Below are 23,506 nucleotides of genomic sequence, written 5' to 3'. Positions count from 1 at the left end.
GTGGCCACCCTTAAACAGGGGCATTTTTGTATGACACCTCTATCTCTCCACAGAAAGCATCACTGCCTCCGTCCCTGCCCCTTTTGAACCATAACCCATTCCTCAAAGCCTTCCCCTGCCTGCCACATGCTGCCAAGGTATTTAACTCTGCAACAGGCTGCCCTTCAGTGCCTTCTGACGCAGGTGTATGATTTAAAACTTCCTGACTGTTGGAGCAATATGACAGTGGAACCAATTCCCGAGGGAGGTGGTGGGCTCTCCCACTCTGGAGGCATTCAAGACAAGGCTGGACAGCCACCTTTCAGGGATGCTCTGACTTGGAATCCTGCATTGAGCAGGGGGTTGGACTCGATGGCCTTGTAGCCCCCTTCCAACCCTACTATTCTATGATTCTGTGAAAAAGACAAAGCCTCAAACATCAAATATTGAAAATATTTCCACTAATGAGCACCAGTTTGTCCCCACACACACACACCCCTTTCAGTTTAGTCATTGAAAACTAACCATATCAATGTCCTTTAAAAAAAAAAATAAGAATCTTAATAGAATAGGTAATCTCATAGTAGGTCTGGTTATGGCTACAAGACAATAGCAGCCGCAGCACAATTATATTCAGCAAGATTCATCCACTAGATACACTGTTATGGTGCCGTGGGAGTAAAAAAGAAGCTAGTGCACGTTTTGCCCATGGTAAGAAACTGGCATCCCCGAAACAGCCTCCCCCCAATAGCAAAACAGGGACAACAAATAACAGGAAAGGAGCTGTCCGTGGCAAATCAGGGATCTGTGGTATCTGGCTCTGTGGTTGAATCTGAGGACACGACGCTAGGCCCGTCACCATAGAAACCTGCCGAGCTGACTAAGAACACCGAACACTCTAGAAGAGCAGCCAGGTCGTATGTGTTTGTTTAGTCAAGGGAGGAGCCCTAGAGAGTCTCACCTACTTTGGGTGACGGTGAGAAAATCCTTCTGGAGGAAATCTCAAAGCCAGCCTGGGAAGTCCAGCCTTGGCAAACCCACCGCCTCAGGGGCAATTCAGAAAAAGTAAACCACAGCATCCAAGTGACTCCTTCCAGTGAACGGGGCCTTGTTAGGGTAGCCAACAACTTGTTTTGCCAGAACGGTGGCCAGCTAGCCAGCTAATATTTTATCAGTCCTACCTGTTTTCAGACAACCAATCCCGGCAACTGAAACCGAAAAGCTAATGAACCGCAGATTCTGGCAAGCTCTGTCCACACTCAACCAGATGCCATCCTACCTGTGGCTCAGCCCCATAAGATTCATCCATAGCTCTTACCCTTACCTTCTGAACTCAGTCCTGAATGCCACCACTGACCAGCTGATTTCCTTCAGGCTCCATCTCTCACCAAACACATTCAGCCCTGGCGCCACACATCAAACCCATTAGGCCCTTTATCCTGGATTTGTTCCCTGGGCCCACAAGTGGCCTTTATTTTTAAACTCCACCACTGCCATGCTGGAATAGGGGGCTAGGCCCAAACACTGTGTCTCCCTACACACGCATCTTAACAAAGCCCATTTCCCCCCTCTTGGGATGGAAACTGAAAGACCCATCCAGTATCACTCAGGGATCTGGATTTGGCCTAAGCGACAGTTGCCTGACCCCCTACCCTGTTCCTTTCCAAGCAAGGTAATGGCTGCTGAACATTTAAGAAGGTATTTGCAACACAGCTTCATGTGCTCCCAGTCCTGTACTCCTATGTCAGGCAGGACCTGCTGCGATGCCTAGAAGATATACCAGGATTCTCTGGTGACTGCTGATGTAGCCCACATCCAACCCTAGGGTTCTGCTTTGGGGTTTTCTTGTAGGGAAAGTTTATGGATCATTAGAGAGTACTTGAGCAGCATTGCCAACTTACTGGCCCACCAAACAACAATAACAACCGCCACCGCCAGCAGCTTGGTCTTCTCTGGATGCCTTTTACAGCACCTCAGTGTGCAGAAATCAGCCACCGCCCAACACAGTGATGAACGTTATCAGCTGCTAATCTTTGCAAACTAAGCAGTTGCTAAAGGCACAGCAACAGCCACCAGCTAAAAAGATGACAACCCTAGGAAAAAGCAGAGTCTGCCCATGTGTCTGCTCAGGGAAGGGCCCTTTACACGAGAGAGATCTAGGAGCTCAGCCAACACAGGAAGATACCAGCCGATGACGTTGCTGAAGGTGGGTGAGCTGTGGAAGCAGTGGGTCCTTTTCCAGGGCTGAAGGGCAATGCAAAGGCTGGATGGGGGCTCCCCCCCCATCACCACAATCTTTGTGGCCATCACAGAGGCTCCCTTTTGCTGGAGGCCACGTAGGGAGGTCAGGGTTCCTTCTTTCCAGAGGGCAGTCCTCTGTTTTGAAGAGCACACTCCTATACTGAAAGGTGTCCTCTACTTGAAGAGATGTCCAGTCCAAGTCTGGTTTAAGATCAAAGAACCAGATGGAGGGAGTGCAGAGGCCTTGAAGTTGTCCATCCACAGTTAGCGCCTAGAGAGCAGATGCAGCAGACCCACAGGTCCCATAGTCAGTGTTCCCTATTATGGTGAAATGTGTTGTCTTTTTATTGAAATTAGAGTTATTTCTAATTTTACACTGATACACATACATTTGCATATGCACATGTTATGCAAATGAGTGCCCTCTTTGGGGCTGTGATACATTTCTTCTTTTGGGGTGATGTGTAAGGAGCCACCATAAAAGCCAGCAAGGTATAGACACGGGGAAGAGCACTATCTTTGCGTGCAAAAGGTTGTCGGTTCATCCCTTCATTATCTCCAGCTAAGTGGATCTCAAGTAGAAGGGCTGGGAAAAGCAGAGTGTACTCTGTGCATGAGGAAGGGCCTGATTTAAGCAAGGATGGAAAAGTCCTCCTTCCTCCAGAGGTTTTGGAGAACCACTGCAATTTGGAGTAGACAAAACTGACTGGGCTAGACAATCCATGGCTGAACTCAGTACAGTCACAATCCTATGCATGTTTAGACAGAAAAAAGTCCTACAAAAGTCCAACCAATCAGTGTCCTACACAGTTCATTCAGAATCCAGAATTTGGAGCTTTGCTTGCTGCAGAATTTGAATGGAGGACACAGTGGAGGCTGGTGGCTCTGATGTCAATGGGGAGGTGAATCCACTCCAGGTTTCAGTCAGAACCAGTCAGAACTCCGAGTACTGAAGGAGTTGCACTGGTTACCAGTTGTTTTCTGGGCCAAATTCAAGGTGTTGGTTTTGACCTTTAAAACCCTATATGGTTCCGGCCCAGCCTATCTTAAGGAGCGCCTCCAGCAGCACCAGACAGGCCGCTTAACAAGATCAGCCTCGGATGGCCTTCTCTCTGTCCCATCAGCCAGGACAGCTAGACTGGTGGGGACGAGGGAGAGGGCCTTTTCTGTAGTGGCCCCCACTCTGTGGAACTCCCTCCCTAGGGAACTCCGTCATGCCCCCTCTTTAATGAGCTTCCGTCGTGCATTAAAAACATGGTTGTTCAGGCAGGCATTTGGGGTGGGTTAGGGTATTTTAGAAAATGTTTTTATTGTAGAATTTTATTGTTTTAAACTGTTTTGTTGTATGCTGTACATCGCCCAGGGTGGCTGGGTGACCGGCCAGATGGGCGATTAATAAATTTAATAATAATAATAATAATAATAATAATAACAACAACAACAACAACAACAACTCTAAAGGGGAATGCTAGGAATTGTTGGACTTTTCTGTTTAAACATGCATAGGATTGTGCCCTAAATGGCAACTGTATATATAAATATGACAGAGTTCAGCCGTTTCAGTTCTGAGGAAGGCAGAAATGCCACAGGCATAGCTTCTCCCTTCACAGCGATAGGAAAACTTGGCCTCCAGTTGAATGTCACTCTGCTTCTCAATTCCTACATTGGGGGAGGGGGTGGAAGCAGAGAAATTCCATATCTGAGTTCTAAAATTTGCGGCTGGGGGGAAGGGGAGATTTCCAGGTCTTGTCATCACATCTTTCCTACACGTGGCATGCATGCCCTGGATATCTGGCAACCCTGCCCTAAAGGCTGATGACCCAGGAGGCAGTATTTGTGACACTACATCCAGCACTACTGATGTCAGACCCAGCAGGCTGCTGAGCCAATAAAGTCAGAGCCCAAGAAGGACCTCCAGTGCCGGACAGACAAGCCATCAAATGTACGTCTAACACATTTGGCCACAGTTAGTTGTACAGAGCCTGTTTTTATACGTTGATAGTCCCAGGTTGCCTCTCTAGTTAAAGCAGCCTTCCCCAAGCTGGTGACCTCCAGATCTTTTGACTACAACTTCCAGCATTCCTGACCATTGGCTATGCAGGCTGGGGCTGATGGCAGTTGAAGTCCCAAACATCTGGCGGGAACCAGGCTGGGGAAGAATAAAAGAACCCAGGCCAGGAAAACCTCTGACTCACTAGGGAAAGGCAGGATAGGGCTGCTCCTTATAGAACCTGGGTTCCTGTTGTCCCTCTGCAAGTGTCCTAAGTTACAGAGAGCTGCTGTAGCTGCCATGGCTGAGTGTGAGTTAGGAAGCCGCCAATTAACATTTCACTTCATTTATGAAATCTCTATGCTGTAGCCATCTGTCTACAACAGGGGTTGTAGGAACCTCAGGCCTGGGGGCCAAATGTGTCCCTCCAGGGTTTCCCAGAAGGCCCCACCCACTTCCCCGGCCCCACCTACTTCCCCCAACCACTGATCACTTGGTGGTCCTCCAGCTTTTCCCACATCTTAAAAGGCTGACATGCCTCTCCTAAGGCTGAGTTACTGGCTGTAAGAGCTTTAAGCTACAGTATGCTGGAATTGTTTATATTTTTGGCCCACCCATTTTTCATTTGCCCCGTCCACCACTGGAATGCAGCCTCTGAGAGCTCCTCTGAAATTGGATTGGGCCCTCAGGCTGAAAGAGGTTCCTCAGCCCAACCTACAATATGGCCATACACAGACCAGCAAATTTTACAGGACTCTGTTGTGAGGATTACAAACGTAATGTCTGTGGAGAGATTTGATGCAGCTGTAGGGCCCAAAGCCCCCAGTATGATAGGCCCAATTATTCTTTATGATAGGCCTAATTATTTCATTGTTCGAGTCCCATTGAGTTATGCCTTCCCATTGGCTGCTGGTACTGTGGTGACTGGGGCATTCAGTATCCCAGTGCATATATTCCATCTCTGTACAAGTTGATGAGTCAGGTGCCTTTTACTTGTTGATGTTATCAAAACTTTTATTATATTGTTCCTGCCTTTCATTTGTAAGATGCCTTGGGAAAATGTGTTCTTAAAGGTGGGATATAGTTACTTCAAATCAATAAATCAGGGTTGCACCTGCTGGCCTTCATGCATCGGTTGAAACTTCTGCAAAAGAGCCCAGTTTGAAAGACAGAGAGATTTGCCTTTCCCTATGTGACCAGCTCTCCCAAGAACTACCAGTCCCAAGAGTTCCGTGTGCATGGGCAAGAGGGAGGTACAGCTGGTGGGAGGGGAAAAGCACCATAATCATCAGGGACATTGATCCTAAGGACAGTGGAAGCCAGCCCTGCTGATAGGATTTACAGGCTTAATTACAGACACATGCGTGTGCACACACACATATAGCATATGCCCACATCTGACTACAAATACAAATCAGCCAGCCAGAAGTGTAAGGAGCTTAAACAAAAGGATCTAAAAGAAGTTAAAAGACACCAATCAATTAGCGTTTAAAAAAATCAAAACATCAATAATACCTTTATTAGGACCAATCCAAAAGTTACAAACTAGTCCACAAGCTTTGTAGGACTCTTCTTTAGGCTGGATGTTATATTAAACAAAAATGGCAACAACAAAAAGGAGGGGGGCACTTGGAGACATGGTAGAAAAGCCCCAGTGTCAGCCATGATGTAATTTCAGAAAGGTAGAAAATGTAATTTCAGAATGAAAATAGGAACATCTCCTTCATGATTCATGAAATGGTATGTATGGGATGGTGTTGTGGTATAGGTGTGTGGAAGGGGTCTCATGTTACAAGTTTGTACTGGGCCCCTCCAAAATTATGCTTGGCCCTGGTGTGGCTTTTCTGTGCTTGTGTGGAAGCAAACATGCAACCCTGGCTTCTGATCCTAGGTCTGAACAGCTCTGGCTTTGGGTCTCTTGGCTACCAGCAGAAAGCCCATTAGCAACTAGGCCTTCCCACTCCTTTAAGGTTTCTATTTTTACAAAAACAGGCTGGGCAAATAGCTTTCTGGTGTAGATAAGGTTTAATCCATGATGGCTGAGATGCCCTCAGGCCTCCTCCAGCCCCACCATGGTATGCATACATGGAATTCAATGGACCATAATCTGCATTAATTGAAACCAGTGGACCGAGTTTACCTGAGCTTGATAGGGCTGGTTTGGATGAGCAAGAGCATGTCATCGTTTTAACCTTTGAACAGGAGAAATCTCACCACCCTCTTTGAGAAGGGAGAGGACCATTCACAAAAACTGTCCACCCCATTCCTTAGAATCTTCTTTTGGCTAATTTACACTTCCCTAAAGGGGATCAGCAGTGCAAAGAAGTTCAAGGAAGCAGCTGTTGAAAGAACAGATTTGTAGAGGAGGGGTGTTTATGTCTAACACTATTGTTGGTGTGACATAAAGAACTTGTTGATCCTGTATGGAGTTTTGGTTGAACCTCCCAGCCTCACGTGGTCATACAGTTACTTTTCAGAGCATATAAAGCAACCCCAAGGAGAGAGGATGTCCCATTCCCTGCATGACGGATTCATTTACCAACAATGAAGGTACTTCTGATCTTCGCGTTGGCTGGAAGCCTCTTCATACAGCCAAGTAAGTCTTTCAAATGGTCTTCCTGTATTCCAGCATTATCTTCCCTGGGAAATTCATCTCCAGCTGGGGCCTGCTTGTTCTTCTCCAGACATCCCTCTGGAGAATGAGGTTTTTATGGAACATCATTCTTCTGATGCCAATCTGAGGCTTTGAAGGTGGAGAAGAGGTTATAGACAATGGGAGGGCAGCTGACTCATGATGGGAGAAGGATTAGATGGCAGGAGAACACACACACACGTACCCGTCCAGCTGACCAAAAGGGTGGTTGTGAACAAGCTGAGGATGCTGTACACCCATTGGCCACTGAACTTTTATCCCCAAATGTGCATGGGAGTGTAGAATGCTGACCATGTCTGGGGCTACCCTGATAGGCAAAGTAAGGGTACAGGAATCTCCAAATGAATTTGCTCCCAAAAATCTTCTTCGAGAAGTTTGCTTTTAAACATTCCCCGGATGTTCTCTGCATATTTTAATAGTCATCAAACATTTGGAATTATAATTTTACATGCAAGCAACTTTGATTTCAATATTCAGTAATTGTCAGGGTTTTATAGTTGGCATGCAGTGGTACTCAGCATTTGGCAGTTGTTGGTATTTGGCATGCAACAGAGTTTAAAATTACCGTGTTTGTTACTTGGCATGTAACTGTATTTAGTAGTGGACTACAGTTGCTATTTGAGATACAATGCTATTCAGTATCTGACAGCACGCAAAAACTGATGTGCAGAGGCATTCATAATTGACATGAAATGGTATGTACTGAGAGTATTTGACAGTCGGCAATTTCGTATTTGGCACCTGCCAAAATCAAAACAACCAAGAGGTGCTAGCAAGTCAAAAGCATGCAGATTTCAAATGTGAAATGTTGCCAAATTCCAAGTGTTTGCAGCATTTCATTTCTGCTCCAATCCAAACACAAGCAGAGTGGGCATATAAATCAGCCCCAGGACATGAGCATGCCAAGGGAATTAGACAATGAAGGGAGAACACAGCATGGCCTTTCTCCCAAGTCTGCATTCTGAGCATGTCTGTGTGGACCATGGCCAAGAGGCAGAGCATTTGTTTGTTTGTTTATAATACTTTTATACCACTTAATATACTAAAATCCCTAAGTGGCTCACATTAAAAATAGAAGATAACAAGATAAGAACAAGATAAAATAATAACTAAAAACACTACAACAAAACAACAATAAAGCAGGACAGCAACATAATCCTTTACAGGTCAGGGAAAAGTGTGTGAACAGATATGTTTTCAAGGGAGATTTAAAAGTTGCCACCTTTTCTGCTTCTCAAATTGCATGTGGTAGAGTATTCCAAAGGGTGGATGCCACCACTGAGAAGGCCAGCTTTCCTGCCACTACCTGGCAACATTCCATTGGTTGCAGAACAGCCAGCAAGGTCTCCTCAGAAGATCTCAGACGTCAACTGGATATGTACATATTTTTATTTATTTTTTATTTACAATATTTATATACCACTCCACTTCAAAGATTTCAGAGCAGTGAACAAAAAGATAAAAGACTAAACCCCCATAATTAAAACAATTAAAACATTTAAAAAGGAACACATTCTGAATTTATTAACCACTGCTGGTCACTCAAGAAAGGCCTCTTTAAACAATAATGTCTTCAAGGGGGGCCAAAAGCAACACAACGTTGGCAACTGCCTGATCTCCAAAGGCAGGGAGTTCCACAGGAAGGGGGCCATCACACTGAAGGCTCTTTTCCTGGTGGACTCCAGCTGGGCCATAGGTCCACGTGGAACCATCAGGGACATGCCCTCCGATGACCTCAGTGACTGGGCAGGTTGGTAAAGAAGGAGGCGCTCTCTCAGGTATCCTGGTCCCAAGTTGTTTAGCGCTTTGTAGACTAGTACTAAAACCTTGAACCTGGCCCGGTAGCAAATAGGCAGCCAGTGCAGTTCCCTCAGCAGAGGAGTTGCACACTGAAAAGGGGCAGCTCCTGTCAACAGCCGAGCTGCTGCAATCTGCACTAGCTCCAGCTTCTGGTCCAGCCTCAAGGGCAGCCCCACATAGTGCGCATTGCTGTAATCCAGTCTTGAGGACTGGATTAGCGCCTGTACCACCATGGCCAAGCTTTCCCTGTCCAGGAGAGGCCACATAGGGAAAGGTGGTCGGCTTGGCAGTCATGATTGCCTTCTGAATGCTCAATAATGACTGTCTTTCTCTAGGGCCATTTTGCTCAGTGTGACACTAAGCATCCCTCCATGACCTTGACAACTCTTAGACCTGATCCTGATATACATTCCCATTCTTAGATCCCAATATGTCCTTGCCCATGATCTTCACTCCTCCACCTCCACCACCTTCAGCTGCCCAAAGATCTCCTACGTCCTCAAATGACTCTACCTTGTATCTCTTGCTGCCCCTTATGCTTGGAACTGTCTTCCAGACCACCTGTATGATGCCTCCTCTCTTACTACTGTGAAATCCCTCCTCAAAAACCATCTTTTCCAGGAAGCCTTTGCTATAGCACCTTAATCCCCATTCCCAACAAGATCTTGATAGACCCAGTGGGCTCCCATGAGTTCAAGGTCAAGAGGGATGAGATTTTTGCTGGGAGCTGGAGGTGTGACTTTTCTAGTCTTAGAATAAGATGTCTCCTCCCTTGTTTATGTGAATAGCTCACTCAAATATCTCATCTGGCTTGATGAAAGCTAGATCTTTGTGTGTATCCTTGAGAACAAAATTGCTGATTGAAAATGTAAGGGAATGTTCCTGAAGTCAGAGATTCACAGTCAGAACTTCAAAAATGAGTGGGTAAGGAGGTAAAGAAATCTCTTGTCCTTGAGCTCAGTAAACATTCAAAGACACAGAGATCTTCATGGTTTCTAACAGAAGTGTGCGTGTTTTGCAGAGCATGGTTCTTCCTGTATCCAGTCCTCAGAATATGTCCACTCTTCCTTCAGCAATAATTGCAAACTAATCCAGACGTACTGGATACAGCCACACCATTTCCAGAAAGCTGCATGTTGGTCAAGCATCACAGCATAGCACTGAATGTGCACATTTCTTGTGCTGATGGACAGCAGTGCCCAGCAGCTATCCAAAGTACCCAAAAGCCATATAGAGGAATATCAGATCTTGCATTTTTATTATCACTTTTATTTCATCGTAACTTTATGTGCCCTATTTCGGCTCATTTCCTTAGTTCTTCAACACAGCCCTCCTTTCAGAATTGCAACATGGCTTCTAATGTTACATGGTGATGGAGAGCAATGACCTAGGACAACTGCAACAGGACCTTGGGGCATGTGTACGATATAAATTTTAATCCATTTCAGAATTGTTAACAACCATGACTTCCAGGCAGAGGTCTTTCAGCTCCATATTTCTCATGATCACAAGCAACAGAATATGTTATATTAAAAAGGAGTTATTTCTTTTGCTTTCTTAGCATAAATAGAACTCCCCACTTACCAGGGAGCTGAAATTTGGGGGTGGAGGTCCAGCAGCTGATGGAGGAAGGGGATAGGAGGGAGCATCCATGGTGCTGGAGCCTTCTGGGGTGGTGGGAGGCCCACTGAGTGTATAGGTCTTGCAGTGGACAGATGTGTCTCGGAAGGAATTTTGCCTGCATTCCCCCTAGTAATAAGGACAAGGTGCAGGTTTCTTGCCTTCCCCATTGCAAGATTACTTCTGTTGTAAATAAGTCAACCTGTCCTGTAGATAAACTCTCCAAGGATGCTTCATCTGATGATGTAACCCATGTTACAACTTAGTAGGCATGGTAGGCATTGGACTCCCACTTGTGAGGGGCAGGTGGGATTGGGCTCCCCGCTCCCCCACAGTGGGGATCCCCTTAAGGAATCTTGGGGGTGTGGCAGACCAGACCTGCATGGGGGTTGCAAGCTTACCACATCCAGGGTGGTGGAAAAGGGGTTCAAATTAGCAGTCTGTGCCAGGATGAGCCCCTGTTCCCTGCCATCCACCACCAATGCTCCTGGCATGCGGGCCAGGTGAGGGGAATCAGCCAGCAGGCAGGCTGCCCGATGACAGGATCCATGTTCTGTGCCTCTGCCAAACCTGTTCAAGCTGAAAGCAATAGGAGATGTAGCCAATTTTTGTTAACCCTTCTAAGTCTGTGCGTCTGTGTTTCCCTTCCCCTCCCTTTGCCGCCTGGACCCAACCAACCAGTGCCCCACACAGTTCATTCAGAATCTAGAATTTGGAGCTTTGCTTGCTGCAGAATTTGAACAGAGGACACAGTGGAGGCTGGTGGCTCCAATGTCAGTGGGACGGTGGATCTGCTCTGGGTTTCAGTCAGAACGAGTCAAAACTCTAAAGGAGCTCTCCAAGGTGCCTTGCGCAATTCTATGCTTCACACCTATGCCACCAGCCTCCAGTGAGAGGACACATCACCCAGCCTGTGTCTTGTGTTCAATTTGTTTCTCAAGACTTGTCCTCAAGAGCTGAAAGGAAATGTCTTCACCCTTAAATGTGACATGCAGGTGTGAGGATACACACCCAAGCCAATATCAAATGTCCATTGTTAGATCTAGCTAGATTTTTCATCCTAAATTGAAAACCGATGTGGCTTAGGCATCTTGAATTACTGGGTCCAAGCTCCCACCTAAGAACAAGGAATCCCTCCATGGATTCCATCTTGTCAAGCATTGTGGGTTGGATCCAGACTTAGTAATACGTAGAGTAGACCCACTGAAATCAATGGGACCTAACTGAGTCATGACTAACTCGGGTCTGAATGATTTAATTGTGTCGGTTCTAAGCATGACTAAGGGTGCAATCTTATGCTTGTTTAGACAGGAAAAAAAGTCCTACAACTCCCAGCTAGAAGTTGTAGGACTTCTTCTGTCTAAACATGCATAGAATTGGATCCTAAGTCTGGATCCAACCCTCTGTTTCCAACAGCAGCCAGCCAGACACCACTGGGAAGCTCACACGGAGTGCGTGGAGGCACTACACTGGTTGTCCCCACCATTGGCACTCACTCCCATGTAACTTCCTCTGCACATGAATTATAGAATCATAGAATAGTAGGGTTGGAAGGGGCCTATAAGACCATTGAGTCCCTGCTCAATGCACATGGAAGTCTCTTTCTGCATCTGCAGCCCCTTGACTGTAAAATGGGAAAGGACTCGACCCACCAGGCTTCAATGAGGCCAAATGCAACCAAGACCATGATGCACGTTACAGATGAGAAATACTAGACTAGACATGGGAGATTGTAGCTTTTCTGAAGACATTTTGTTTTGAAACATCCTTGTGATCATTTGTTTCTGACAAGGCAGCTATACAACAGCTCCCAGCTGAATCACCTCTTGCAGATGTGTCTTCTTTGCTTGTAAGTTAGATTTTCCCTTCCCAGCCTCTGCCATTAAAAAATTTCCCTCTCCTGCAGCCGGCTCACTGGAGTGTCACACGTGCAGCACGCAGCTCAGCAACTCCAACTGTAAAAAACCAAAAACCTGTGATGGAAATTCGAAAATGTGCAAAACAGATGTGATTGGTAAGACAAGCTCTTGGCCTTGCCTCAGTTTCCTTCCCCTTGGTCTGTTGGGTTTTGCTGTTCCTTCATCCCTTGCAACGTAAAATGTTGGGGTTTTGTCTGTTTTCATTTTTGCTTTTCCAGAAGCTTTTATCTCCCCTTTTCAATGCAAAACTGGCAAGACACCAAATTCTTTTTCAGTTTCATTCTGTTTCCTCTATTCTTATTCATGAAAGTGTTGTTGTTTTTTAAAGAACACCCATGTCCCTTTAACCCTTGGCAACTTCTGCCAAATTATGTTATCCCCAGCAGCATGCACTTCTTTTTGTTTTCCCCTCTGTGTCCTTCTCACTCTGCCAAGTACTTTCAGTTTTTATAATTTTTAAATGATATATCTATACTTTATGATGCTGTACATGGTTATTCAGAAGTAAGACCCATTGAGTTCAGTGGGACTTACTCCACATTAAGAGGACATAGGACTGCAGCCTTAGAGATGATTTCTAAAGTCCTGGTAGACAATAAAAATTACAAATGTTTGTATGTGTCCAAACAGTCATATAAACCATTTCAGCAAATGAAGCTCCATAATTGATACCAGGGACATGACATTTACATCTGGAGGAGCCATTTCATTGTCCAGACCCACATGGTTCCTGAATCCAAATATGTCATGGAAAGAAGCCCCAGGCTGTTTCAGCTTTCATGCCAGCAGGATTGTAAGAAGCTCCCCTCATAGGCATCATCAGTTCTGCCTTTCTTCTTTTCAGCTGTCGTGGGGGTTTTCAATATCATCTCAAAAGAGTGTGCTTCAACATGTGAGCCATACCTCAAGGACTTCACCGTCGGCAGAAGGAATGTAACCTGCTGCGACACTGACCTCTGCAATGTCAACGGGGCCCACAGCTTCAGAATGAACTATGCCCAGGTGGCCTTGGCTGTTTTCACCAGCATTGCCTGCATCTTTCTCAAAGGCGGACTGTGAGGGGCAAGACAGGGGCAGGGGGCATGTAGCTGTGCAGAAGCGAAACAAAATCTAGATTCTTTCCCACCAAAGCTACATTAAAAATCACACTCTAAGATTTCACTGCATATGTCTGTTTTGTAGCATTAATGGGTTGCTATTGCTTGGAATGCTGAGAGCTTTTTAGAGCTCCTTATAAGTGATTTTAGGGGTTATTTTTGTACCCTTTGCATGCATCAGAGATGGTAAGCACCCTAGCAATGCATCTTCTCTACAGATGTTCTCTTTAATTAGATGATGGCTGATAAGGTACTGGCCATTTGGGAACATCCTTGGGGTCTGTATCAGTCAAACAAGGCCACCATCAGCACAAGCTTGCAAGCTCAGAACTGTGGGGTCAAATACCATCTAGATCAAAATGCCATTACTGGGTAATGACAATGGGCAGGGGTATTCAAGAACCAAACCAGTGCTTGCTGGGGATAGATGGCCCTGGTCAGGAGTAATTGGAAGTCTGCATACCTTCTGGCATTTCATGACGGAAGGTAGGTTTGTATTATCCACTGCTCACCATGTGAGATGGTGGCCTCCATGAGTGACACAGCCTCACCAAAGGATGCTTCTTGAGACATGCTCTTCTAAAGAACCCTTCAGCCTACAGAGCAAATTCTCACACTTAGATGTCATCACTTGGGGTTTCACACAAGCTCTAAAATATTTGGGATTGAGTACACTTTGGCAAAGTTTCCAAGTATGACAGTTCTCCAAAACAAGAGATGAGGTAGTAAACCCGTGTATTAGGGATAGGGAAGAAATTGGTTCAGTTTGCATTTTAATTGACGCTTATTTGATTTCATCATTTCAAACCATTATGCAAACTGAAACTCAGTTCTCCTTGGAAATCTGCAGTTCTCCGAATTTTGCAATGGAAAAAAATGCATATACAAATGCATATATTAGGGAAAATAACATTTAAACATGCATTATATTAGGAAAATTGCTTACAAAACATGTATATTAGACAAAGGGGCATACAAAAGAGCATGTCCTAGGAGAAATGTGCATAAAGATGCTTATGAATTTTCATGCAAACTTTTTTTTGATCTCAAAGTCTGGGATGAAATGAATTTAAGACTAGAGAAATTCTCAAAGTTTGAGATGAATCAAGCTTAAGATTGGAAAAATGAGAAGCTGAGAGAAACTGAAATTAACAGATTCATCCATTCCTACTGTGTATGGACTATACCACTGTGGACTGCAGATGGGGGCTCAAATGATCGAATACCCCTTCATGGCAGAGAGGGACTATTCCCACACACGTTGGAATGCTATAACCTTTCTCGGTGGTATCTCAGCTTTCTGTATGTGAACGATTTGTTTGTATGAAGGAGCATCCTATCGTATGTGGATAAGCATATGTGGTTGGGGCTGTGGCTCAGTGGCAGAGCCCCTGCTTTGCATGCAGAAGGTCCTAGGTTCAATCCCTGGCATCTCCAGGTAGGGCGGGAAAAACTCCTACCTGAAACCCTGGAGGGCCACTGCCGGTCCTTGTTGACAGTACTGGGGTTGATGGACCAATGGCCTCTGATTCAATATATGGCACCTTCCTATGTACCTATATTCCCATTTCCTCAGGGTAAGAGCCATAGATCCATGGGAGATGGTATGCAGGAGATCCCAGATTCAGTATCAGGCAGCATCTCTAGTGAAAAGGATCTCAATTAGTAAGGAGATCCAGGGGGGAGGGGAGCTTGCACTCACACCCCACTGGAACAGGAGTTCCAGATGGCATGGTTATTTTTCAGGCACCTCTGGTTCTAAGAGAGGATGGACTAACTGGAGCTGGAGCTGAGATCTCTAGAGCCCTACAAGGTAGTCACAGAAAGAGGAGCAGGAGTGGGGAAATGGAGAGTGAGAACTGGCTAAGAAATATTTCACAGGCATCACGAGGGGCTGAGAATTTTAGGCAAGACCATGGAGGAGGAGTCTGGCAAGGAAAGAGGTAGGCTAGCTGGGGAAATAAAAAGTAGCTTTGACAGACCTGCTTGCATCCTTGGCAACCTCTCCCAAGACAAACAGGCCATGTTGGATAAAGGGTGAGCCAGGTCTCATATGAAGAAGCTTTTACTTGCTGATCAGACTTTATGACTGATCCTGTGTTCCGTTTTTGTCTTGTATTTTTATTCTTATTGGTAGGCCATTGTGGAAGCATTTTATGTTGAAGGGCGGCATAGAAAACCTTTAAAATAACCCACGAGATTTTAAAAGATCTCCATATGCTAAAATCGTAACTATCCTTCTTTAAACAAAAAAGAACTGCATTGCTATGAACATTGTGATGAGGGGGGAAATCATCAAAAAAGCGGATGGGAATTATGGTAAGACAAAAGCATCAACAAATAACCAAAATAACCAAAATGGCGTATGTAGGTTATTCAAGAAAAACACATGCTTTAAAAAAAACCTTGTGATTTTTGACTACTAAGATTGCCAGTCTTGGATTTCGCATTGTGCAAAGGATGTGTAAAGAACTGTAAATAATAAATTGTTAAAAGTGTATGCACATGGGGTTCCATTTTGTGTGGGGTCGCCATGCCTTGCTTTCCAGAGGATTTCTGCTGTCCTTCCCACACCTTTCTACATCAGTTAGGAGGAAAATAAGAAACTGGATGGATGGATTTTTGATGTTTCTTTCAAAAGAACTGACTGTCCCAGTAGAGATTCGGGGGGGGGGGGCTTGGGCAAGGTACCCTGAGTGGGCCCACCTCCATCTGCTGCTGCCCATTCGCTTGCCCTTTTCTGGGCCCAATCCACCTGGCCACCCGAGGAGAGAGTGCAAGGTAAGTGGGAGCTGCCACCCCTCCTCACTCAACGATGGCAGGCGCATGGCAACCACAGCAAGGAGGAGCAGCCACAAGAGGGCCAGGGAAGCTCTGTTGAGGCATGGGCTGCTAGAGGTGCCCAAGCACGACCCTGGCAACAGTTTCTGGGGATTCTGGGTCTAAACCATGCCTGTGCATTTTAGAATATCTCTGTCCGAAACTGAATCTGCCAGATTCCTTAGGCATCTGGACTCATCGGTCCAACCACTGTATTTGGTTCGTCTGTGCAGTGAGCTGTACACAGCCTGCCCAAGAGTATGTCCAACTCAAGAGTGTCCTTAGAGAAAGGAAGCAGCTTTCTTGATATAAGCTTAGATATGAAGGCAGCTTAGAAAAACTTTGGCCTAGCCCAATTATCTATTGCAGCAGGCTGCCAAACGTAATGAGGGAGGCCTGTTTCCGGTGGGGGGTGGGATTACTTCAAAAACAGCCATGAAATTAGATGTCTGGCTAATGGCTGTCGATATCACCCCACCACTCCATTTTCTGGTTAAATACTCCCTCCCCCATTTTCCTGGCTCTGGAGGAGTTCTAAGCATAGTACTATCGGGCTTATTTTCCTTTGGGTCAATGAGCATGCTGGAGACATAGGCCATCTTTGTAATATTGGCTTTATTTACAAATATATAAGCAGGACATGAACAGCATCACAGACACCAGTTCTTCATTGGTTCATGCCACCAAGAGAGTCCCCCAAGGTCACTTTCACTTTCACCCAATTCACAGCTCCAAAACCTTTCTCAGTCTACCTCTCTCTCTCTCACCAAATTCAAAACTGCTTTGAACTGTTTCCCTAAAAAAAAAAATCTTTAGGGAAAAAACCCTAAGGGGGGGGAACCCCTTAAAACAGTCCTGTAAGAACTCAATATCTTGGAATGTTGAGAGACTGAGAAGGACAAAACTGACAAGTGGATGGGAGTGGGAATGGAATGGCTGGAAAGAGGAGGGAAGAACAGACACAAAGATACAAAGAGTACAGAAAGCACCATCTTATTATCTGGATAGGTCATTTCTTGCTTCACACAGAGTTGCTATATCAAAATGTCCCCAGGGACAGAAGTGACAGCCACATGGAAATCAATTAGTCCACTTCAAACCCCTGCCCCAAGAGGTAGCAACAAAGAGAAGCACTTTCTAAATCAGCTCTTGTTCTTCATATTGCAGGTTGGAAGGGGGGTTGGCTGGGAAAGAGTGGCTTATGGCAGCCCTGCAGTGTAATTCACACTGCGTATGGTGCATCAGGCTCTGCGTGGTTTACAACAGTCCTGCAGTGTTCTTCAGGGGTATTAGACCCCTATTGCAGGTTGGGCTGACCAACCATGCCTCCTGGCCCTGTGTTTTGTGTTATAATTTTATTCGTTGTAATAGGTCTTCTGTTTTAATCTAGTGTGATGCCTTGGAAGGGGTAACCCTGAAAGTTGGCCAATAAATAATGACATAAATTAAAATATATTAAAATTCGCTAAGAAAGGATGGTCAGCCAGCAATTATAACACCATCATGGGGGATGGATTCAGAATTAGGGGCGAATGCAAGCTGAATGGGGCTCTGTGTCCCAAAGAGACCAAAGCCCTATTCAGGCATTCAAAAAAGAGTTAAAATCAGCAAGTGTGGAGGAGCCTCGCCTCTCTCTACTGTTGTGTTTTCTGCCCTGGATTCCTGGAGGGTGACGGCCTGGAGAGGAGAGCCTCCGGTATCCATGAAGGCTCTCCACGTGAGCCAGAACTCTGGAAAATCTGCATTCTCCATTCGGGCACTGGGCCATCCCCGTATGCTTCCTGTCTCCCTAAAACCACGTGTATCAAAATGGTTTTCAGTTTGATGACAAATGTTCAGCTGTTTCTCTCCACATTTGGAACAACTATGGAGAACCATCCATTTGGTGTGGGCATTTTGGCTATTTGTTGTGCGGATTGTCTCCAATGATTGGGGGATTCCTTTTATTTAGCACACATCTAAGTAAGGGGAATCCCCCTGACTCCTCCCTGCCCCCAGGATCCCCCTGGCTCCTCCAGGCTCCTCCTCCTGAATCTCAGGTTCTGGGGTTCTGGAGACTTGCCAAGCCTAATAATCGCTGCTGCCTTTTCTGCCCCACCACCACCACAACTGTCACCAAGCGTGGCCAGAAAGAGGGACGGTTGCCCCACACAAGCATCCTGTTGCATCACGGCATCCCTCCAGCCCCAGCTGTAAACAACCCCGAGTCAGCCAGCAGAGTGAGTGGGGTCCAGCTGGGAGCTGGATGAGGCCTCGGCCCCCGGGGGCAGTGGTGGCACCAGAAGTATGCACAAAGTGCCATCCCCTCATAGTGGTCCAGGGACAAGTTACTTGTTTGGCCACATGTCCTACTTTATAGAGGACACTCCTGTATTCGGAGGGCTGTTAGAGGACAGTCCTCTGTGTGAAGGGCTCTCCAGCAGAAGTCCAGTGAAGAACCATAAGGAGCAGGGGCCTCGGAGTTACCCATCAACAGTCAGGACCTAGAGAGCAGACTGAGCAGATGAGCTCCCAGGCCACCCGACCACCGTCTTCCCCCACTGTGGCGAGATGTATTGCATCTCTACTGCAGTTATTTCTAAATGTGACGGACGCGTCATTCTCCAGTTCTGCACAGATAAGAGCCATCAACTGTTCTTGGTTTTTGCTTTGTTTTGTTTTAACTTTCTGTCACTGTCATAACATCTTTCTGGGGTGGAAGGGGTGTATTTTCTTTCAAGTGATGGATTCTACTGAAGGAAGAGGATCTTGTTCCTCTTGTTGCAGATTTTGGACTGTAACTGCAGTTGTTGTTGTTCAGTCGTTCAGTCGTGTCCGACCCTTCGTGACCCCCTGGACCACAGCACGCCAGGCCTTCCTGTCCTGCGCTCTCTCCCGGAGTGTGCTCAAGTCCATATTCATTGCATCCGTGATGCTATCTAGCCATCTCATCCTCTGCCGTCCCCTTCTCCTTTTGCCTGTAATTGTAGTATCTGCCAAAAATAAGATACTTATCACCTGTCTCAGCAATCCTGCATTTTAATGGCATGTTTCAGATTTTTAAAAAACCTGGTTCCGTAGATGGGCAGACAACAGAACAAAAGGCATCTGACAATCTGAGAAACACAGACGGGGGGGATTTTACACAATCCCAAGAAAGCCTGCTTACGCGCTGTTACCTGGTGACACAGTAGTTACCTGATTGGGATGACCAATCAGACGGTCTCAGGGGTCGATGTGGTCGGCTGGGCATCCTCGTCCTGAGTCAGTGAGAGCTGTGGAGTGTTGTTCAATGGATAACGCTCAGTGCAGCCTCCTCCAATCTGATGCCTTCCAGATGTTTTGGGCTACAACTCCCAAGATTCCTGAGCATTAGCTATGTCAGCTGGGGCTGATGGGAGTTAACATCCAAAACATCTGGAGGGCACCAGGTTGGGGAAGGTTGGCTTATTGTATAAGTACATATCACTCCTTCAAACATGCCAGTGGGCACAATGGAAATACACCTGCCACAGAAAGGCTGACATTTTGGTACCCCATTTTGTAGCTCTCCTCAGGGAGAGCTACAAAAGACCCTTGTCTGAAACCCTGGCCACCACAGCCAGTCACAGTAGACAATACTGGGCTAGATATAATGCAGCTTCCTGTGTATTGTGTGCTTGAAAAAAACATGGGGAAGCCCCTTTCCACTCTTCCCCCACTCTTTAACACTGATTGTGAGTACCACATAGTGATTACGGAGTAGGGATGTCAGGGACATCCATTTGTGAGGTGGAGTTTGATGAGTTTTCCCAGGTTCAGCCCCCTGGACGTCGTTTCAGTTTTGCTGCAGCACCCAACTCGATCCGCAGCAAGTCAGGCCAGTTTGCGGATTTTCTGGGAATTTTGCGCATTTCGTGTTGAGGGAGGTTCTGTAATTTGCGCAAATTTCTGAGCAATTTGTGCAAGTTGTGGCCGAATTTGTGTAAATTACGGCTGAATTTGCGTACTTTGGGCAAACTCGGTCATAATTTGCACAAATTGCTTAGAAATTTGTAGAAATTGCAGAAACTTTGCCAACACACGCACATGCAAAAAATGCTCAAAAAAGCTTCCAGAGTTCAGGGAACAGCCTACAGTTTGGCTTGCACATGCAAGGCAAGTTGATACATGCCGCAGAACTCCATCAAGCGAAAAAAGAGCCAGATTTCCCAGCAGCAGACATCCCTGTTAAGGAGTAACAAATGCATATGAAGCGTGCACTTTTTAGCCTTTTAATCTGGGGAGAGGCCATAGCGGTAGAGGCCATGTTTTGGATGCAGAAGGTCCCAGATGGAAACCCTGACTTCTCCAGTTTAAAAGAGGATCCAATGGAAGGGAATATGCAAGACCTCTCTCTGCCTAAGAACCTAGAGAGCACTGCCAGTCAGAAGAGACAATACTGGGCTGGAGAGTCAAATAGCCTGACCTAGTGTGAGGAAGCTGCCTGTGCTCTAGTCAAGTGGATCGAACCTGTCGAAGACAGCTCCAAGTTTTTGAGGGCCTTTGAGCAAGGCAGTCTTGATGGCCCCGCTCCCGCAGGGAGCCCACCTTCTCCCCACCACTGTCATCAGCCGCTATTGCTCCTCATCTTCTTCATTGCTACCACTTGCTTGCTTGACAGGCATAGAACTGGTGAGCAAGTGACCAGTGGCATCTCCTGCTCCTCCTTCTCACCACCACTGTTGCCTGGGCCAGCGCAAGAGGCAGGTGAACAGGCAGGTTGCAGTGGTGAAGGGGAGGAGCAAGCCCAGGGGGCTCTTGTCAGTGGGCCCCTGCTGGGGGGTGGGCCCTGGGCAGCTGCCCAACCATGCCTACTCTTGAGGCCAGCCGTCGTCAGAGGGCACAAACTCAATATTATTTTGCATGGTTGCATGACCCTTTGACACCTGCTTTTGACGGTTCTTTCATACTCACATTGAGTCTGGTTAAAGACTGGAGCAGGGAAGCTTTCAGGCTGAGTCACACTGCGAGAGCACCGTCTTGCATAAGCAATGAATGTTGCACACAGCCATGGGTGGTGTAAAGGAGAGGCAATGTTCTGCCTGAGAGACTTGGAAAAATACACGCCCGCCTGCAACACCCTGCCCCGGAGGGCCTTGCCTTGGCAATTACATACCCCCTGATTTGTCACCTGAACCAGCTAGGGAAGGTTCCATTGTTTCATTTCATTCTCCCCTCAGCAGAAACGGAGTTGTTTTATAGGTGCCCACCCTGCCCTTTTGTTATAAAGCTTAAGTGCAAATATCAATATCCCAGAGGCAACATCACATCACACCCAAACCCGTATGGAGGTGTCGCAGAAATACCATCACCCTGTCTTCCACCCAACCCCCTCTCTCTCCTTGTCCATTCTTCCTTCTCCTGAACACCCCCAATTCAAAAATTCTGGTAACTTCAGAAAACCCCAAAGAAGAAAACCCTGCCTTGCCCTTGAACTCGCTGCCTTACATCCCCATCACTTAAGTCAGTAAGGGAGGAATCCTATGGCTGCTAGACAGTGTCTATGTGCCATAGGATTTTTCAGTTTCTGGAAACCAAGCTCAGAGCCTGTGCTCCAAGCTCGGTTCCCAGAAACCCAACTCCCCGGCCCACCACCACCACCTCGTAGGTGGCGCAATTTGACCCTGGCTCCGTGCTTGTAAGAGCAGTGCACAGTGGCCAAAAGGAGGGAATTCCTGGCGGAGGGGAGGGGACCGTGGAAGTGCCATCACGATGTCTCCTATGCACTGTCTGCCCCCCCCCATCCTCCACTCTGACGTACCCTAGCTAGACAGCCAAAATTGGCTGTCTAGCCCCAAATGCAGGGTGGCTGGAGCATGGAGAAGATCCCCTCTGTGCTCTGCCCATTTTGCATTGGATAGTCAGCTGCCTCCAAGTTCAAAGGTGGCTGACTATCCCCATAGGATTGCGCCCTAAATGTGCATCATCGTACATACTAATAGTGATCTCGACTATCTAACTGTTGGTCCTTATGTAGCCAAAACAGCACCAATGGCTCCAAGGGTGCAATCCTATGCATGTTTAGACAGAAAAAAGTCCTACAACTCCCAGCACTCCCCAGCCAGCAGCTGGCTGGGGAATGCTGGGTATTGTAGGACTTTTTTCTGTCCAAACTTGCATAGGATGGCATGTCCAAACATGCACGTCTAAACATGCATAGGATTGCACCTTAGGGAAGAATGAGTGGGTTTCCTCTATTCCTTTGCTCTGTCTTTCCCTCGGTTTGCTTTCCTCTGTGTTTCACTCAGTTTACCAGGAGAATTACAAAACTTTCCTCTGGAATATGCGCACATATCTTCTCCTGCCGCTGCCAGTTCCTTCACATCCATCTAAGGAGATCGCTTCGTTCCTTTGCCCTTCCACCCCCTCTACAATGCTGAGAAAACCGTGCAAAGAAGCTAGAAAAAGCAACCTTAGGATATGACTGTGCACATGAAGAATTATAAATGGTGAGGTCAGAAGGAAATTAAATGCAGAAAGTGACAATCACTCACATCATTAGCATTCACAGTGCAGTTGTTGCTGATAACACAGCCATCCCGTTTGGGTTATCCTGCTTGTATTTGTGTTATTGCCAGAGGCCAGAATCCGGATAAAGGATTTTTATTTTTATTTTATCACACTGCATGTGTATTTTGGCTTACCTAGTGCTAGGATGTTTGTTGTTATCAGCAACAACTGCTGTGAATGATCTCTGTTAATAATGTCATTGTCACTTTCTGCATTTAATTTCCTTCTGACCTTACTGTTTACAAGTCTCTCCCTCCACACCCACACATGCACACACACAACCATACACACTGTTTAGAAACCAGAAAGTCGCCATTATAGCCCATACATTGGATGAAGTGAACTAATCCACAAAATCGTAAGCCAGAACGACTGTGTTCATCATTAAGGTGTCACAAGACTTGTTGTTGTTTTGCTGCAGGGGACTGACATGGCCGCCCTCTGGAAACCAATAAGCGAGAGGTTGGGAAGGACACAGATGGAAAAAAAGGAACTGAAGGCTGTGGAAAACTGTGCCACACTCTGCAAATAAGTCTGGAAATCTGGAAATAAGAAACGGAACAACATGGTAGTCCTCATCCCTCACTTGTCTTCAGAAGCAAAAAGAGAATTTCAAAGACATTCCTTACCAGGGCTGAGACCAAATGCTGCCACAATTGTGGGGGGCCATTTTGGCAATTTGCAGGAGGTGGCAAAAGGAGGGCTTTACTGTCAGTGGTGCTCCTCCCAACCACGGTAGCTGCCATCTTTTTTTTCCTACCTAGAAGTCCCACCAGAGTTGAACAGGTCATGGGAGTAATATCAGACAGGCCAGGGTGGTTTCACCAGTACCCCTTCGGAGCCCCCCAAAATCCAAGACAAAGGTCTTCAATCCATA

The 23,506-nt window shown here is 46.3% G+C and overlaps 1 protein-coding gene across 1 annotated transcript; it reads left to right on the top strand.

The window, feature by feature from the left end:
* Positions 1-6,754: 6,754 nt before the first annotated feature.
* On the top strand, positions 6,755-13,261 carry PSCA (prostate stem cell antigen). Its single transcript, XM_084847941.1, has 3 exons — positions 6,755-6,806; positions 12,190-12,297; positions 13,047-13,261. The coding sequence occupies exons 1-3, from the start codon at positions 6,755-6,757 to the stop codon at positions 13,259-13,261; spliced, it is 375 nt and encodes a 124-aa protein (XP_084704067.1).
* The last annotated feature ends 10,245 nt before the right edge of the window (positions 13,262-23,506 follow it).

Source organism: Heloderma suspectum, chromosome 4 (assembly GCF_057233095.1).
Source record: "Heloderma suspectum isolate Gila_16-S chromosome 4, 16-S_ref, whole genome shotgun sequence".
Classification (NCBI taxonomy): domain Eukaryota; kingdom Metazoa; phylum Chordata; class Lepidosauria; order Squamata; family Helodermatidae; genus Heloderma; species Heloderma suspectum.
This window is presented reverse-complemented; position numbering and strand designations above follow the sequence as displayed.